The 19,544-nt window shown below is 35.9% G+C and overlaps 1 protein-coding gene across 5 annotated transcripts in view; it reads right to left on the reverse strand.

Moving 5' to 3' along the window:
• Window positions 1-19,544, reverse strand: part of MEIS1 (Meis homeobox 1) — a 160,649-nt gene that overhangs the window by 12,569 nt on the left and 128,536 nt on the right. For all 5 annotated transcript variants that reach the window (XM_069068947.1, XM_069068946.1, XM_069068948.1 and 2 more), the window contains exon 9: window positions 16,258-16,334. In XM_069068947.1, coding sequence (XP_068925048.1) covers window positions 16,258-16,334 — 77 coding nt within the window. The remainder of the gene's footprint in view (window positions 1-16,257; window positions 16,335-19,544) is intronic.

The following is a 19,544-nucleotide window of genomic DNA, read 5'->3' on the forward strand; positions in this document are numbered from 1 at the left end:
CTCTAGAATGTCTTTTACATTCATCCTCACCTTCATCTATTTCTACCTTTACCACCTTCATTTGTGTCCTCATGATCATCCACTTAGACTAGAGTAATAGCTTCCTAAAGGGTTTACTCTTTGCCTTCTAATCCATCTTTCATACTTTTGCTAGAGGAATCAACATTCTCCATGGCTATCTCCATGTCTCTGCTCCATTCACTCTTCAATGGCTCCTCACTGTACCCAGAATAACTATTAAAGCCCCTCTCTTTGGCCTTCAAGGTGCTTCACAGTTCAATGGCATCTCCCTTACTGCCCAACATATGCTATATGATCCAACCAAACATTTTCATGAATATGGTCAGTGTTTTGCCTCTTCTGCCTCTCTTTCTCTTTTCTCTCCTCTTTTTCACTTGTTGGCTTCTTCTCTTCAAAGGCCATTTTAAATAGGTAATATGGCTTAATGGACAGAGCACTAGACTTGTGGTCAGAAAGGGCTAGGTTTGAATATTGCCTGAAGCTCTTATTGCCTATTTGTTGTTGCTGTTGCTGTGGTTGTTTTTGAGTCATTTCAGTCCTGTCCAGCTCTTTGTGACCCCATTTGGGGTTTTCTTGGCAAAGACACTGGAGTGGTTTGCCATTTTTCCTTCTTCAGTTCATTTTACAGGTGAATAAACTGAGGCATACAGGGTTAAGTGATTTGCCCAGGGTCACACAGTTATTAAGTGTCTGAGGCCAGATTTGAACTTAGGTCTTTCTGATTCCAGGCCTGACACTCTGCACTATGCCATGTAGCTGCCCCCACCTTATTGGCTACATGACCCTCCACATCACTTAACCATCCTTGGGCCTCAGTTGCCTGATCTGAAAATGAGATTGGATTCAGTGGCCTCCAAGGTCCCTTCCAGTTCTAAATCTATGACCTTATGATCATATACCACCTTCTCCAAGAAGTTCATAGCTCTGGATCTGGAAAAAGAGAGGGAAACTAAGGCCTAAAGACCCTGAGTGATTCATCCAAGGTTATACAAATTGTGTCAGAGAGGGAATTTGAATTCAGATCCTTTTATTTCCAAGCGAGTATTCCTTCCACTGCACCACACTGCCTTCTGGTCTTCCTTGATCTCCAATATTTATAAGGACCTTCCCCCAGGACATAGCAGAGTACTTAGTTTTTATAAACATAACAATAACAGTAATAATAATGACTGGAATTTACAGAGTGCTCTAAGTTTTATGAAGCACTATATAATAACTGAGATTAATTCTGCTGCTTAATGTACAATCTCCTTTGAGCTTCACAATTACCTTGTGAGATACAAGAGGCATTATTATTTCCATTTTACAGGTGAGAAAACCAAGATTAGGAGAAGGTAATTGACATAACTAGGAAGTGCCAGAGATGGGATTTGACTTTCAGCCTTCCTGACTACAAGTCCAGCACCTCCACTACATCTACTGCCTTTCCCACTGGCATATTATGTATCATTATTATATTGTAATTCTCTACCTACATGCTTTGTCTCCTTATTTGACTCTAAGCTCCATGAAGGTAAGCATCATGTCTGATGTAAATTTCTTAAATACCAAATAAACATTTATTAAGAACCTAATATATGCTAGACCTTAGTATCTAACACAATGCTCTGAATGTATTAAAGGCTTAATAAATGTTTGTTGAACTAAATAATATTTAATACACACAATAACAAGCAAGATAGATGCCTTAATTTTTTAACACAATGGGACAAGATTTTGCTTAAGCAGAACCATTTATTTTTCATAGTTTCCATAATTTCCTAATATTTACCCCCTAGAGACATGAACGTAGCACTAGGTTAAATATAGGTAACCCCTACTTAAAAAGACTCTTTGATATACATAAAACAAGGTTTCTAATGCATTAAGTAGGAAGTATGTTCATATAGAAAATATTCCACAACCAATAAAAGTGAAAAATAGAAGCATGGAAAAGGGCGAGAGACCAGGCTTCCACTATGCTCTATAAGACGTCACATGACAACCAGAAGCTCTGAATCTATTCAAAATGGTTTACTATATTTTCTCAACTAGGAGGTCTCCCTCTAATTAGACTCTCTCTGACACTCAAAGTCTTTCCTTGTACCATACAAACCTCTCTCATGCTGGAGGGTTCCCCTGAGTCTATCCTCCAGTTTCTCAAAACTTAGTTCCCCTTGTGTTTTTTGTCTGCTTATTTATACAGCAGAGTAGTATTCTGCTACTAATTACCACTGTTTGCTAATATATGCTACTAACTTGCATAACCCAACCTGTGAGTCCCTACTGTTTCAGACTCTGTGTTCTGAAAAACAAATTTGTCCCCTGATTTTTCAGCTCTATCTTAAGCCTTAAGAATGCTGAAAAGTAATTTCACTCTCTATTCATCCGTTTCAGCCTGTATAGAAATTACCAATGAACTTTTAAATTTTGTCTCCAGATCTCATTTTTCTTATGTGTAAACAAAGTCTGGATTTATCTTCTAAATTTTAAGGGAAAGACTTATGGCAAAAAGACAAAAGTTGCCCCATCAGGCCTATACCAAATGTAACTTTCACAGGAAGATAGTATTTTTTAAAATGGCTTCTCTGAAGTGGCTATATTAAGTAATTATATGTAAAATTTGCTTAAGTACATGCATTCTACTTAAGAACTGTCAAGCATGTGTGGGTCTTCTTTTCTGTGAAACATATAATTCATTTTTAGATAGTCAAATGTTATTAACACAACAGTCAAGGAATATCATTCTCTTCATCATCATCATCATCATCATAATCTCTAACATTATATAGAGAAAGAGAATAAAAATTTTAAGAGGCTATTCTTGACCAGGCACTGTGCTAAGTCCTTTACAAATATTTTATGTAAATAATCCTCATAATAACTCTTCAAGGTAGGTGCTATTGTTATCCCCATTTTATTGTTGAGTTCACTGAGGCAGAGAAAGGCTAAGTGACTAAGTGTGAGGCTAGATTTGAGCTCAGGTCTTCCTGACTCCAGAGTCAGTGCTCTATCTGCTGTGCCACCTGACTGCCTTTAAGGTTTTCAAAGTGCTTTACATATGTTATCTCATGTGATCTTCTTCCAATTTTGGCAGCATGGTACAATATACTGTGCCTTGGGCTGTGAGTCAGAGTTTTATTCTTGTTTTTCTACTAATTCAGATTGAATCATAGATTTAAAACTGGAAAGGGTCTTGCATTTCCCTGAAGCCAGACCCTTCTTTCTGAGATGAGGAAAATGAGTTCCAGAAATGGCTTACCTAGGGTCACACAGTGTGTATAAAAGTCTGAGAAAGAATCATCTTTTTGTCTCTAGGTCTAGTGCTCTCATCTTCCTCATATCTAAAAAGAGATCTCTTGGAGATGATCAACATGCCCCTTCCAGTTCCAAGGAACTGTATAATCCATGATCCATGGGAGCTCTTTTAAAGAAGGTACCCTGGGTGTGAAATGGACGTGGGGGAGTGATTATAGAACTGGAAAGGATCCCAAATGCTAATTTGTTAAATGGACTCTAACCCAAACAAACAAAAATTCTTTCTAAAGCATATGTGAATGGGTATTTAGGCTTTCCTTGAAGACTTTTAAGGAGAAGAAAGCCATCACCTCCCAGGGCAGCCCATTTTACTCAAGAATATGAATTCTCAACTTTTTTTTCTCTTTATACCAGGTGTAAATCTGAGGTTTGAATCATTATTCTTAGTTATTTCCTCTGTGACCAACCAGAGTAAATCTAATCCCTTTTCTATATAACTGAAAATTCTTGAAGACAGCTATCATTCTGGCTCAGCTAAGCTTTATCTTCCAGGGTAAACACCCTCAGTTTCTCCAAATGATCACATGGTATGACTTTAACCACCCTGGTAATCTTCTCTGGCTTCTGTTTAGCTTATCAATGTGTCTCATAATGTGGTACCTAGAGCTGAACCCAATACTCCAGGTTATGTCTGGTCTATTACCTTCCCTCCTTCTATACATGTTCTCTTTTATAATACAGACTAAAATAATATCCATCTCCTTAACTTATTAATTGTTAATCTGTTAGATTCATAATATGCTAAACTAAGAAGGAATTTCAGACACCATCTGGTCCAATGCCTTTCCCCTACAGATTGGAGCCCAAGAGATGTAAAATACCAATGTTTTCAAAGTATGCCTGTCTTATGCCACATAACTAATAGTGACAGGATCTAGATTTGAATTCAAGTGTCTTGACTCCATAACAAAGTTTCACAAGCCTAGTCAAAACCTGTTGTCAGAATCACAAGCACATCTATCTTCTACCTTTCTCTCTCAAGTAAAGGCCTCTGTGTCTATCCAGTCAGAGATATAACTTCCCTGACTAAATGATTGTTCCCATTTTTATAGCCCTTTGAAGCTTACAAAGCAACAATCCTGTGAGGCAGGCTATTTGAGTATGGATTGTCCTCATTTTACAGGTAAGGAAACTGATGCTTGCCAAGTTTTGCCTAAAGTCATAGGGCTACCATCTGATGAACTAGGATACAAGCCTAGCTTGTCCGATTCCAAGCTGCTTCTGCCAAAACACATTGCCTCTCAGTTAAACTCAATCTAGCCAAGAAAGAGATTCTATCTATTTTGGCCAATTGAGATAAAGCTCCTCAGACTGCTCAGCTTCAATATGTTGTCTCTCTATTTTGCCATGGTTATTTTCTTTTAAAAAATCATTTGCCATGGCCTCTCCCCACCTCCATACATTCTTTCTTTTTTTCTCTCAAAGCATTAGGAAGTTCTGTTTCTTCCTTTTCAAAGAATCACAGGATTTAAGAGCTGGAAGTGTCCATTACATTCATCTAGTCCAGAAACTGACCAAGAATTTCCCCTACAAAGCCTCCCCTCAAAGTGGTCATTCGGCCATTCATTGTCTAAGACATCTGAAAACCAGAGTGCTGACATCTGACTACACTTCCAGTGAAAGGGGGTATCTATTGGATTCATTTGTCAATAACTTGATTTATCATTCTTCAGTACTGTAGTTAGAAGCTGACCATAGAAAAACAAAAATCTCAGGAATTAAGAAGCTATGGCAGAGATGTGAAATGTTTATTTGATTGGCTCCTAATACTAGCTACTTATTCCCTAGAAGACAATTTCCTGAACCAATTTGGCTTTGAGATACTTTAGGGCTGAATATATTGAAAATCCATAAATATAGGTAGGATTTCCTGGAAGTATAAACATCCAGAAGAGGGTGGGCCAGGTATATTTTGAAGCAAAACAGAATAAGTTTAGCCTACTTTACTCCTGATAATTACCCACATGTATAACAAGTATTTTTGATAGGCCCCAAAATAGCACTGTTGCTTAAGAAGCCTCTGGCCTCATGGGCTTGTTGATTTGCAAAAGATAGTTACTAAGCCCATACATGGGGAGGGGTTTTTTTCCCCCAAAATTAAATCAAAGTCCTGTATTTAGATTTAGGATTATATTCTAATTCCAGCCTTGCCAATTAACTGTGTGATCTTAGGAAATTCACTTAACCTCTCTGGGCTTCAATTTCCCCATCTTCAAAATGAGAAGTTTAGACTACATATTCCCTGAGATCCTCTCCTAGATCTACAACCTAAGAACTCCTTTTCAGTGCTACACATTCCTCACTTCTTTAGAGCTACAGTTTCTACATTTATTCTCAGGGTACCCAGTGTCTACCTTTCTGCAAGGCTGTTCTCTCAAGTTCAGCCAAGATAGTTCTTTTTTGACTCAAGGCAAAAAACTTTTGTCTCACAGTGGCCACTATCTTGATCTTGATCTCTTGGCTGGAACAGATGGCAATCTGGTGCCCTTTGTACCCTGCGCAGTAACCAAAGATGATAGGTCTGCCCCTTTTATTAGAAATATTGCTCTGCAATCCTTCACCTCAACCAGATTCACTTCCCAATTTGTACCATTCTTTTCTCAGACCCTAGGAAAAGAGAACCTTCTGGCTCCTCCTATCTCTGTATAATTATAACTAATATCAATTTTTTTCAAAGACCCTTAAGATATATTTCCTAGAGCACTTTGGTTCCATTGAATACAACTTAGGAGATAACTATTTAATTAATATTTTTATTTCTAAAGGTAGAATGGGACATGAGCATGCTATCAGAATAGTTATAGGTTTCAACAGAAACTTTTGCAAAATGTACAGTGATATACAAATTGTTACTTTTTACAGTTGATATTTTGTCAATGAAGGCAAGTTGGTATAATAGCCTGACTCTTCCTTTTACATTTCAAAATAACATATAAGATCATATCTAGAGCTAGAAGGGACCTAGAGGTCATCTAGTCCTCTCCCTCACCCCATCCCATTCACATTTTACAGATGAAGAATTTGAGGTCTAGGAAGGTCAAGTGACTGGCCCAAGGACATAAAATAGAAAAGGATTTGAACCCAAGCTCTCAGACTCCATAGATAGCACCCTTTCCATTGCACCATACTCATCATTTTCTCTTCCTAGTGAAGATGACATACAAGCAGTATTTGGCAATGAAAATACATCTCCCCGGTTCTCTAGGCAGATGTGATCTTTCTATCTTCTCTTCAAATATATCTCCATCCTACCATTCCTGAATACACAGCCAGGGTGCATTCCTCATCCCCTTTTCCAGACTCTTAGCTTTTTCCTCATTCTCTCTTCTCTTTTCTATAAGACTTAACTTTTGTTGTTATAACTCTTGTGTCGACAAGGACCCAAGAAATGGATCAGACAGATGTGGTGTTGGGGAAGTAGGCACTGCAGTCTATCTAGCAGCCCATTTCCTAGGACTAACAAACAACTTCCCTGTAGCAACCAACTATAGCTCATTAGTCTAGTCTAGATTTGAACCAATGTTCTTGAATAGGATGTGTTTGAATATAAGCAATTTTTTTCCTTTCAAGGGAGATTTCAAAAATTTCATTCAGTGTTTATAATTTTAATTCTCAAAGAACACTATTTTTAGAAACTACTGATTTTTTTAAAAAAATCAATATTAAGCTTAATACCACTTTTGAAAAGAGATTAAAATCACTCTAGGGTTATTAGAATTAAATTTAGTCCTTAGGGTAAATAATTTCTTAGATACCCTGAAGTAAAAGGGTAAGCATGCCTCAGGAAAATAAACAGTTGTCCTTTTCCCCATTCATACAATCTCATATTTTCAGACTATTATTCTCTTTGTCACCTTTAGTTAAGGGGATGGGGACTATAGAAGGAAAACAAAACCTGACTATTGATAGGATGAGGAAAGAAAGGGTTTTGTTTTCTTCCTGATTACTTCAGGATTTTTTTTTAATTAGAGCGGAAGTATAATAGATTTAAAAGACTGGTCAGACCTCTGGGTCATACACATATGAACTCAACACCAAAAGATGGAAATAATATTTGAGACAAACAAGATCTCAGCTGTTGTGCCTAACCATGGGGTGGGACATCACTCTGTTTGTTGGGCATTATTTCAGACTGCCTCATTTTTAAGCAAAGGTAACTGGTGTTTTTATAAATGGTCTCATTTCACCCCTAAAAAAAATCCTAAATTACTCCAGAAAGCCAAAGCTCATTTAAACAGGAGCATCCTGGGCTAGAGCCAGCACAGCCCTGGCCCTCACAGACACTTCCTTCCCCTATGCCTCTGGCTCCATTTCATTTTTGAGAAGAGAAAATTGTTTTATCCAACAAGGAGGCAACATTTGCCCCATTTTTAATATTTCAGTCTGACTTTTTAACCACTCAAAAATGCAGTTTGTTTTATGTAGGCACAGCCTGAAGCAAGTTTATGATGGAAGTGAGAGAGAGGGTCTCTGAGGGCATGGTTTTCAGCTTGTTGGTGCTTCAGTTCTCAATGGTTAATCACTATATACCAGCCCCAGCAACTGTTGACACAAAATAGGTGGAGATCAGGTCTGTGCAAGCAGAAAATACCAGAAAGGCAAACTATATGTAAACATACTTCAGACAGATTTGACAAGAATAGACCTAAACCTGACTTGCTAAGAAACAGTGAATTCCCCTTTCTGCTAGGGCTGTTTCCCCTAAGACAAATTTCTTTTCAAAAGAAAAATAGTAACATTTTAGTACTGAAATGTGTTTATAAAAGGCAATGGAGCTGTTTGTCCCTTTGATTCACATGGTGTGAGCTTAGAATATGCTCCTACATGTAGAACCTGTGTAACGTCATCAAGCCCTTCCTTCAACTTGGAGTTGAGCCAATTTTTTTTTAAATGAAACTTAAAAAGTTATTTTTCTGACCTATAAAACTTATGCAAAGGAGAAAATGTATAACATTTAAATAGTCTTTTAATCTTATCTGACACTTGACAACCCATTAGTTATAGATTATTAATGCATTGATGAAAAAAGTTTGTCAGGTACAAAATTACTGTAGAAAAAGACTGAATGCCTGAGGAAAAAACAAATTTTGCTACACAATAACTTTGGAAATACCAAACCCATTATCTGTCATGCTCTTCTCACAAAGACATATAGCAAGCTGCTAAAAGAGCAACTGATTTATGTTTATTAGCAAGTTTAAAATGATATGACATGTTTTTTCATGTCCTGTGATATTTAATTTCATAAAGCATATGTTCAACAGTCAACGATTTGCTTATTTGAAATGTAGAAAAGTATTTTTAAAATCGATTTTCCTGTTGATCTTCTAGCATTCAAGGAATTGACTGTTTTTGCTCCTAGGCAACCTAGATTAGGTTCAGTCACCAGGGCAGCTAGGTGGTAGAGTACTCAAATCAGAGTCAGGAAGACCTAAGTGCAAATTCGGTGTCAGACACTTAACTGCCTGTATCACCACGGGGAAGATACTGAACAAATATCTACCTAAGTTTCCTCTTCTGTAAAATGAAACTAATAATAGCACTTAACCTCTCATAATCGTTGTGGGAGTAAAATAAAATATCTGTAAAATGCTTTGCAGACCTTAAAATACCATACAAATGTAAGCTATTATGAATGTCAGGTATCACCAAGTTTCATCCTAATAATTTTATTTACCATCCCTTCTCCTGGTAGTTATTTCCACCTTTCCCCAAATTATGTACAAACAGAGGATTTGGACTTGGAGAGGACTTTACAGATCTTGCCATTTTACAGATTAGGAACTGGAAACAATTTAAGTGATTTACTGCATCATAAATTTAACAATATATTCAAGACTAGAACTCAGGTCTCCTTGCTCCCCACCCACTGGACTTTTCAACAGCTACCACAGCTCCTTCCCTTAGGCTGTTTTTGAATTATATATTTGCCCACAGATCTGAAAAGAGACTTTGTTACTAAGGGCTCAGAATGGCCAATAATCAGTCTCTGTAAGTGGGCTCTCCTCAACCCTAATTTATCTCTTCCTTCTTGAAATATGATGGCTCTCTTCACTAACACTTGTAATATTCTCTTCAGCAAATACAGTCAAATTCTAGCAGAATGCAAATAAAAGGAAGAGAGTGAATATTTGTAATTAGGAAGACAAATGATATGTTGTAAATAACCAATATAATGACTAGTGAGTTATAAAAGGCAGTATAAAAATATAATGACCTATATATGTTAAGTGCATATCACACCACATAGTCCTTTGACTTTCACCTTAACTTAACTGGGATCATGCTTACTTTCAACATACATGACACAGAGTGAATCAGTCTCCTGATTAATTGAAATCTATCTCTCTCGGCCCCTGCTAACTCTGGGAATACTTGATGTATGAATGTGCTCTAATGATTTCTGAAGGTGTTCTAATAATTGAAGAAGCTCATTCTGCCCATTCAGAGGTCTGTTGTCTTGGGATATCTTCATTAGAAGTTCTAGAAGGCAGCAGAGATAACTCAGCTGAAGATAAGAAGCAGTTAGATGATGCTGTAGACAAATAAATCTGTTTCTTATCTCTCAAATTCTTCCTTTGCACTTAGGATGTAAGGCCCCAGGGACAAAAAAGGAGACTAATTCTCCATCTACCACGGTTTGGGAACACCGACCATTTTGGGATAAGGGGTCTTCAGGTGCTTCACAGTATTAATGAAGTGATCTGCACAGCAGAGAAAAGCCCCTGTATAAACATGTGATGTAAAAGTAGACAACAGAGTACACTTTAACTGGCTATGAAACCATTTTCAAAGAGGATTGTTTTACTGGAAATTTTAAAATCTGCAGACAAAAGCAGTGTCTTATGATGAACTCCTAAGATTCTCTGACATGACAATACCTGATGGTTTCTAAATTCACAGCTCTTCTCCCTGCGAGCTATTTGCTCAGCTTTTCTAATAATACCTTGGTTTCTGGCAGCTCTCCAGGACTGTCTCAGGCAATATGCAAGCTAAACATTTTTTGACTGATTTCAATATTTTTTTATGAGTAACTAGACAGCATTTTATCTAGTGAGCATTACTGATTGCTGTAATCTAAGCACAGAGCAAGAGACTGTAAACATAATGTTATTATTACAATTGACATTCAAGGTGAAAGGCATAACAATTAGCTAAGACTCCATGGAAAAAATTAAATAAAATGTATTTGGGGCTATTTTCTCTATTTTCTTCTTTTTTAAAAAATATCGCACCTGTTAACTCCATTGTACGGTTAGAAAAACCTAACTCAAATTTGAGTTATACAAGTTCCTAAGGATACAAAACCTAAGATCACCTGCTTAACAAAATTACTTTTTGTGCACTTGCTCTATCCCTGGATAATTCCCAGATAAGGAAGGTTTATTAGACCTCACTTTCATTTTCTTGTTGAATAACAAACATATTACACAGTACTTCTTACATGGTACAACTTTTTCTACATGCTTTCCTTGCTTTTCTGTCATGTGTCTGCTTAACTTTATTGACAAAACAATCTATGCTTAATGTTTAAACAGCATCTGTAAATGTATTATTAAATTATAGTGGTAAGAAAAAGCAGAACAATTCTGTGGAACCCCATGACCCCTGATTGATTTTTGGATCACAGAAGTTGAAGGGATAATTTGTGAATGTTTTAACATTTACAACTAAACAGGCACCTACAGTTACTGGATCTCTGATGACTTATAAAAGTATTTCACAGATTATTGCAATCATTCAAAGAGAAATCTGACCTTTACTAGTTGGAGCTGTTTACGATAATAAAACAGATCCTATTTTCTTAAAACAAACTCACATTCTACCTGCCAGTAGTAGTATAATACTGCTAAGGATAACATACTTTTTACTGGTAGTAAATGGGAAGCAATGCCTGAATGCTCTGCAGTTTTGAAGGCAGTAATGAAGGAACTTAGGAAATCTGGTATGAGCACTAAATCTGTGAACTGCACCAGAGTACATGTTCCCATACAATGACACCTCAGATGTTAAGACGCTCAGTGGAATTTTATATACATATTGATAGAGAGTGATTTTCTCTTCACACACAGATTGTATTTCATATATGATAGACTTTTACACATAAAAACCCACATTGCCTACTCAGAGCATAAAGAAAGAATCTTTTAATATCATTTCCTTAATGGCAGAGGGTTTGGCTGGGGAAGTAGTAAACAAGAAAACTGTCAAGATTGTTCAATAAACTCTGAACTAGATCTCTGCTGAGTTAATAAGTGATTGTATCTCACTTGCTGAATGGCTCAAAGAGCTCAACTTTTCATCACAAGAAAGAAAGCACCTTTATCTTCTATTCTCTTCCTTGAATTTTCCTGTCTATAACATTTGAGTTGTGTGTGTGCGTGTGTGTGTGTGTGTAATGTATATCATTGTTACATATGTGCATGACACTGGTATAATATAGATACACATATATATACACACATACATGTCTGTGTATGTATATTTGTATACACATTTTGTTGAGGTTATTATTATTTAGTCATTTCTGACACTTCATGACCCCTTTGAGGCTTTCCTGGCAAAGACACCAAAATGATGTACCATTTCCTGCTCCAGCTCATTTTACAGATGAAGAAACTGAAGCAAATAGGATTAAGCGACTATCCTAGGGTCATCTTGCTAGAAGATGAGTCTTACTGACTTCAGGACTGTCACTCTATCTACTGTACCACCCAGCTGCCCCCATCCATATATACATATACATGTGTATTTATAATTGTGTATGTGGTATTTTATTTCACTGTTCTACACTCAAGGTTTAAATTTTAAAAGGTGCTATTAGTCAGTGTAGGAGGACCAGAGAACTAGTATCTTCTCTCCTTTCCCATTAATATTCAGCCTAAATAGTTCTGAGGAGTTTGAAAACACTGATCATCCTAAAATCACATTCGATTTAAATAAAAATGATAAAATGATGGATATCTTAATGAATAAAATAAACTTCTAGCTTAATATTTAATAATCTTTCTCTGCTTGTACAATAGAATTTTCTGCCACTTAAAAAAAAGACAAAAGGCCAAAAAAAGCTATCATTGATCATCTTTTAATTGATTACCACATATCTGGAGTTTGGGGAAAGGTGAAGTATATTATAGATATCTATGTTTGTATATATGAATATATACATGTATATGTATGTATACATAGATTACATCTATATCTACATTCATATATATACACATATCTATATCTACACCTATATATGCATACACACATATAGTATCTTTAGGCCTTAAATTTCTATTCCCCCCCAAAAAATATTTTTGGTTGTAAACTCAGGCCTATACTCATAGGTAAAGTAAAAAACTTAATTAAATATTACATAATTGCAATAAAAATACAACATTTTAATCTGAAGCTATCTGGGTAACTGCCTCAGTTCTCATATAATTTACTAGTATGCAACTGGGCCAAGATTCTTTTTGGTAAATTTTATAGTCTATGAATAATGACCCAAATTATAGTAACAACTACTGATGAACCTTTTTGGGGGTTCATTTGCTTTCCTCTTTGACTAGTGCTCTAGGCAGAAAGCAATAGCTTATGAAATTATTTCACTTTTACTCCAGATTTTCTCTTATACCTGGAAATGTCTTATTGCTTTTTATTGAACATTCCATTCTCTTTAGCCTAAGAACAACTATTAACCAAGAGAAGAAAAACAAGATTTTGAGCTCAAAGAGCTCATATTTCAACAGTGCTTTAAGGTATACAATATACTTTCCTCCTAACAACTCTATAAGGTCTGTATTGCAATTATCATTATCCCCATTTAATAGAGGAGAAAACTGAGATTCTGAGAGGTAAGTAATTATTCACAATCATCTCTACAGCTGTAAACATTTGGAGCCAGAATTTTAACCCATCTTAGCCAGGTATATTTGGAAGAACTTTAGATTAGGTCCTACAATAAAACTAAAGGAAAACTAAAAGGAAGAGAATATATTTTTCAGTTCTAAAATTAACATATTTCTATGTTAGAAACTTCAAATTTCTTTGCTAGACTAATTATCTAACATGCATTTACATTTTTCTTGTGCATTATATGTATTCCCATATGCTATGTTGCTGCCAATAATTTATGACTGTTCTATACCTAGGCTGCCCTTCAGCATTTTATTTAATTTCTGGAACAGTAATTTACAATGAATCATCATTACAAAAAAAATCACATTTGTGTTAACAAGTTTTGAGGAATCTAAGAGGGAAGACAAAAAAATGTTAAAAGTTGTTGCTGAATAACATGATGATAAATTGACACAAAAACTAACTACTGTAAAATTGATGTTTCCTCCAGAAATAAGCAACTTAGGTTCTCTTTAGATAAGTATTCTAATCCATGACCAAGATTCAAAATCTCAGAAATCCTTTATATTATCCTCTATCATTAAGGGAAAACAAAAACTCTTCAGTGGTTATTTTCCTTTTTAGTTTATGAATGTGATATGATTACAGATTCTGTCATATCATCAGTCGCCTTAATATCCCTTATGGATGTTCTCATTTTCAGATTATAGAAACTTTAAAACCAAAATCAAACACTACAATGTCATTTCTTTTTCGCTAAAAAAAAACATCCCTGTTCTCCTAGGCAAATTCAAGTGATTTGGAGTAAATTCCACAAACAATGGAGTTATATTTGAAACAACTGTCAAACTCAGGACAATTGTATACAAGCAAGTCAAACTTATATGTCTTTTATAAATATATCATATTTACAAAGAGAAAGTAGTAATGATAGTAATATACTGTATTCATTTTCTTAAAGTGAAACCAAAATAATTTTTCACATGCTTAAAGTAACATGTTTAAAAGTTGAAATCATAGTGAAACTGAATATAATTTACTACACTTTAAAACTTAATTCAAAATTCTTTAAAAAAAAACCCAGTCTGACTTTTGTAAATCACATAAGGACTTTTGTCTGCACCTCCTTTTCCAATGATAGCATTAGAAACAAAAATAAACAAAGCAACTTTTCCTTTAGATTCCTGATTCTTAACTTGATCTGGGAAATAAAGAAAAAAACAAAACAAAGTACCCCCTTGCAGCATCTTTATAGAGTTCAGGAAAATGGCACTGGTAACTTTCTCAGATTTACTAAAAACCTAGCCTGTTCCTTCATCCACAGGAAATGTCCCATAAGGTTATTATTGCCCATGAAAACCTGCTTACAAGAGAACTATTTCATTGGTAGCTAAGTTTATAGATTGAGTTTGCTAGCAACCGTAAGGAGAGGAGATGGTGCCAACACCATCACCTGAGTAAGAGAGTGCACTTCTTCGTCTTTCTCATTGAGGGAATTCACTATGCTCTTTCCCCTTAATCTTGGAGCATTTCTCTGGGGGCATTTTAAGTTCATGTGACTCTTATATAGTATAAAAGTACCCAGCAGTCAGCTTAAATTGGAAGAATATGCAAATGTAGAAGCTGACCTAGAAAACATGTCTACCCCAAACACATTTTAAAAGATGAGTCAAAATCTGTGACTGTAAAGGGGCTTAAAAAAATAAGATGCCATAGTGACTTAAAATAAACACACACACACACACACTCACATACACACCAGCATGATGCCTAGTAACACATTTAGATACTACACCCAGCACTCTGTTCCCTATCCACTGACTAAAAGGGATGAAAAAAAAAGGGATCTCCCAAGGCTGCTGTAAGGTCACAGAAATTGATAACCCTTACAAGCAATGCTTGTGTGAGTCTGTCTGTGTCTCCCAGATAGGGCACTTTGTAAATTAATCCTCCAAAGGCAAATATATTGTAAGTAGCTCGTTATCTCCAAAGTACTAAATTGAAGAATACATGGGATTATATTGACAGAAATTACATTTTCTGTAATGGGGTTTAATATATCTGAAATCTCTCCCATAGGCTCCGAGTCTCTAACAGAGAAGGGTTTGTTAATGTAGGTGCATTGGACATCTAAAGCAAATTTATTCACTAAAATGGATTAGGCCATGTAATCAGTGATTCAGCAATATTAATCTCTGACACTTAGTGAATGGGGAAAAAAAATACTTCTGTCTTCAAACTGGAATTCCATGGGATCTTTTCCCCTCATTGGGCTTTTGGCTTTTTCTGAGTTTTATTTCAAAATAAATAAGGTTTCTTAATCATAAACACTAATCTAAATATTAATACAATTAGTTAATTACACTTATTTAACAAGGTATTTATTTTCCACACTTTTCAAAGAGATGCCCTGAGTTATAATATAAAACTTTGCTTTCAATGCCCTCACAAAAGGCAGTAAGTCATACTTTTTCAAAGCCTTGTTGCCTCACTGGTATACAATGTCAGTATGACATTGGCTGGTACTTAATCTTGGCCTTCAAGAATTCAGAACTTCAGCATTAACTTAGGAATCAGACCACACACTCTCAATGGAATCAAGTTCTGAATAACCTTGTTCAAATAGAAATATTAAGAATTTCTTCTTTTCAATATGCTGGTCATATAGAGGAAAAAAGTTTCCTTGACTGACAATAAGAGAATCTAGATTCCGTTAATGCATTAATGCAAACTTGACATAAGAGAGGATGAATTGGGGGTTCTCTGGTAAACACAGGTTTCAATATTTCTTGAGTTGCTGATTATCCTGAAGGGGAAAAGTTATCGTAATATTTTTTCTGGACGAGCACTTATAGCTCCTGCTTTAAAATATATCCACTTAAAAAATGAGAATAAATACATAGTGTTTTTCACACTTGTGTTAAAATTCCTCAGTGCCTTCCATCAATGAACTAGACCATTTTCACCTTCGCATCAACAAGCCACCAGGGAAAGCCACAATGACTGGGTGTGTCTTCTTAATACAAAACATTAGCTTGCAGGTTGCCAGAGGCTGGAATACTGATTATGCGTAAATGTCAAATTACTTACCAATTGTTCACTTGAAGTATAGTGAGGCCTGTGTCTTGTGCCAGCTGCTTTTTCTGTTCTTCAGAAGGGTAAGGATGCTGAAAGAAAACAAAAATATGTGTGTATCAGACAATATTTAGGCCATTTTGTCAATAACCTAAGTGCCTACTGAAGTCTGTAATTAAAGGTGAAAATGCTGAGGTGTGTCACTCTTATTAATGGAATACTACATCATCTAATTAATGGTAGTAAAAGACAAGCCAATTACAAAGATTACTGAAGTGTATAAATAGCTACTTAGGATACTTGCAATACCTTGATACTGAGTTTATCCTTAATGGGTTTATTTGTTGCAATTCAAAGTTTAGTATGGTGTTTTTCTGTAGGCACATGAATAAAAGTTGTGGTGCAGTGGTTTGTCTTCCTTTGTATTGGAATGGTAGAAATTCACGTTAATTTTGGCACACAAATCTCCCAATTATGTATGAAAGTGGAAGGAACCTTAAAGATCATCAAACCCAGCTCCCTCATTTTACAGATAAAAAAAACAGGTCCACAGAATTTAATTAACACTGAGGCCAGTACTTCTTACACTGTATTACACTGCTACACATAAATGTCCTGAATTAGAGTAACTACCTTTTAAAAATCACCAACAATTTCACTTTGTGTTCAGTATTTCCCAATAAACTTCAATAAAAATATATACTCTTTGTGTCAATAAGTGCTGGAATCTTCAGCATAACTCAAAACAGTGTAAAAAGGCTGTTGTCAACGTGCCCGAGAATAACCAGCAAAGCCTTCTTTTGTGGCTTAAAATAATACATAGGTATGAATAAAAAATGAATAGCGAACAAACATGTTACAAGATCAGAAGCAGCTAAATTTAAATCTATATTTTCATAGGATAAGTAACCCAAACAAATTATAACACAATCACACATAGTAATAATACACAAATCATTAAGTCCTATGTTTGAAAAGGAAAGGGTAACAACAGTCAAAAGTAGTTTTTATTGTTTAGTTGTACCCTATTCTTTGTGACCCCATTTGAGGCTTTCTTGGCAAAAATACTGGAGTGGTTTGCCATTTTCTTCCCCAGTTTATTTTACAGGTGAGGAAACTGAGGCAAACAGGGCTAAGTGACTTGTCCAGGGTCACATAGCTAGTAAATGTCTGAAGCTGAATTTGAACTCAGGAAGATGAATCTTCCTGACTCCAAGCCCAGTGCTCTGTACATTATAGCGCCACCTAGCATTCCCTTATTAAGAATGAATACATCACAATCATAAGTCTTATAACTGAAATGAAAAAGGTGGCAACAGTCAGAAGACATGGGCTCAAATGAAAGCCCAGTCACTTACTGGTGACTAGATAGCCTCAGGCAAGGAATTTCACATTTTGGAACTTTGGTAGTTGAGGGATTTCTTAACCTGAAGTATATGAGCTTGGTTTTGTAAAAAATACATACATTTTTTTTTTGCTTTTTTTGGAGGGGGGAATGCAGGGCAATTGGGGTTGAGTGACTTGACCAAGGTCACATGGCTAGCAAGAATTAAGTATCTGAGGTCAAATTTGAACTCAGGTCCTCCTGACTCCAGGGCTGATGCTCTATTCACTGCGCCACCTAGTCGCCCCCTGTAAAAATATTTATGTAACAGTATTTCCATACATTTAGTTTCTTTTATAATCCTATATATTTTACTTTATGCATTTAAAAATATTCTGACAAGGTCTCCATGGGCTCCACCAGGCTGCCAAAGGGATCTATGACAATGAAGTGGTTAAGAAACTCTGGTCTAGATGATCTTTTCAAGTCCAATTCTAAAAATGCTCAATTCTGAAATCTACATCTGGAGTAAAAAGAGGGTCCTGAAAATATAATCTCCTTCTCTGATACCATTTTATTAAATGAAAATTAATAAGAACATCATAACCCAGTGAATTTTAGAGGCTGAAAAAATGTTCAGACAAGCAACCCATTCTTCTATTAATTTGTAAGTAAGGCCACCACAATATTGAATTTAACTGCCTGTATCATCACCTAAACCAAATTCTGGTCCACCAAAGGCTAATTAGCATAGCTTTAAATGTCTGATGACATATGATTTTTAAAAATCATGTTAATGACCACTTCCATGCTCCTATATGTAATTGTAAGCAAGTCCTATAGATAGGTGCACACATAGGGATTATTGTAAAAGGGAAAGCAAGTATGAGAAGGAACAATAATGTCTCAATTATTTCCATAGACATAATTATCTTTGGTTTTGGCATTTAATCAATAAGCATACAGTTACAATAAGGGATTACATTTGTAAAATGTGGTACCTTTCTTTAAAGAGCCCCAAGTATTTTATAGATGAGATTTTAATTAATTGTCAACATATCCTTTCCAAGGAAGTAAAAGGAATGTATTGTCACTCCCATTTCACAGATGAGAAAACTGATCAGGTAAGGACATCTGTCCTGCATAATGTCTGTATCAGTGATTGAGCTCCTGATCTCCATGCTAGCATTCCATCTAACTTTACAAGAGTGAATGGCAAACTCATTTAGTACATAATCTGCATTAGTACATTTTGCCATGGATTACTATTCACTCTGTTGAAAAGTAGAAATGAAGACCATCACAAAAGACTGTCAAAAACAGGTGTCTACAAGCCAGCTGTGCTGTATACTGTTATTGTTGAGTTCTTTTTAGTTGTGTATGACTCTTTGTGACCCCATTTGGGGTTTTCTTGGCAAAGATACTAGAGTGGTTTGCCATTTTCTTCTCAAGCTCATTTTGTAGATGAGAAAAACGACGCAGAGTTAAATGACTTGCCCACAGTCACACGAGTAAATGTCTGAGGCTAGATTTGAACACAGGAAGATGAGTCTTCCTGACTTCATTCCTGACACTCTCTCCACTGTACTGCCTATGCTATAACATGCCATGTCTTCAAAACTCTGCCACAACAACAGGTATTTATGAAACCTTTTCAAAGATAACAGAATTGGTAAACTTCACAATGCAGTGAGGTAGCAAGGCACAGTATACAGTATGCTGGAGATAGAATCCAAAAGATGGATGGAAATCCTGCCTCTGCTTTATGACTCTGTGAACATGAGAAGAGTCCCTTAATCTCATTGGATCTCATAGGATAATACAGATTTAAAGCGGTAAGGGATTCCCCTGCCCCACCCCACCCCCACACATATTTTACAATTGGGGAAACTGAGGTTCGGGGTGCAAGAGACTCTCCTGAGGTCACAGAGGTAGCACTCTACTATTCAGGTTGTGATCATTGTTGTTTTCCTAAATG

This window comes from Petaurus breviceps, unplaced genomic scaffold (assembly GCF_028583685.1).
Source record: "Petaurus breviceps papuanus isolate PSGF00001 unplaced genomic scaffold, PetGlider_PUasm1.0 90775, whole genome shotgun sequence".
NCBI classification, from domain to species: domain Eukaryota; kingdom Metazoa; phylum Chordata; class Mammalia; order Diprotodontia; family Petauridae; genus Petaurus; species Petaurus breviceps.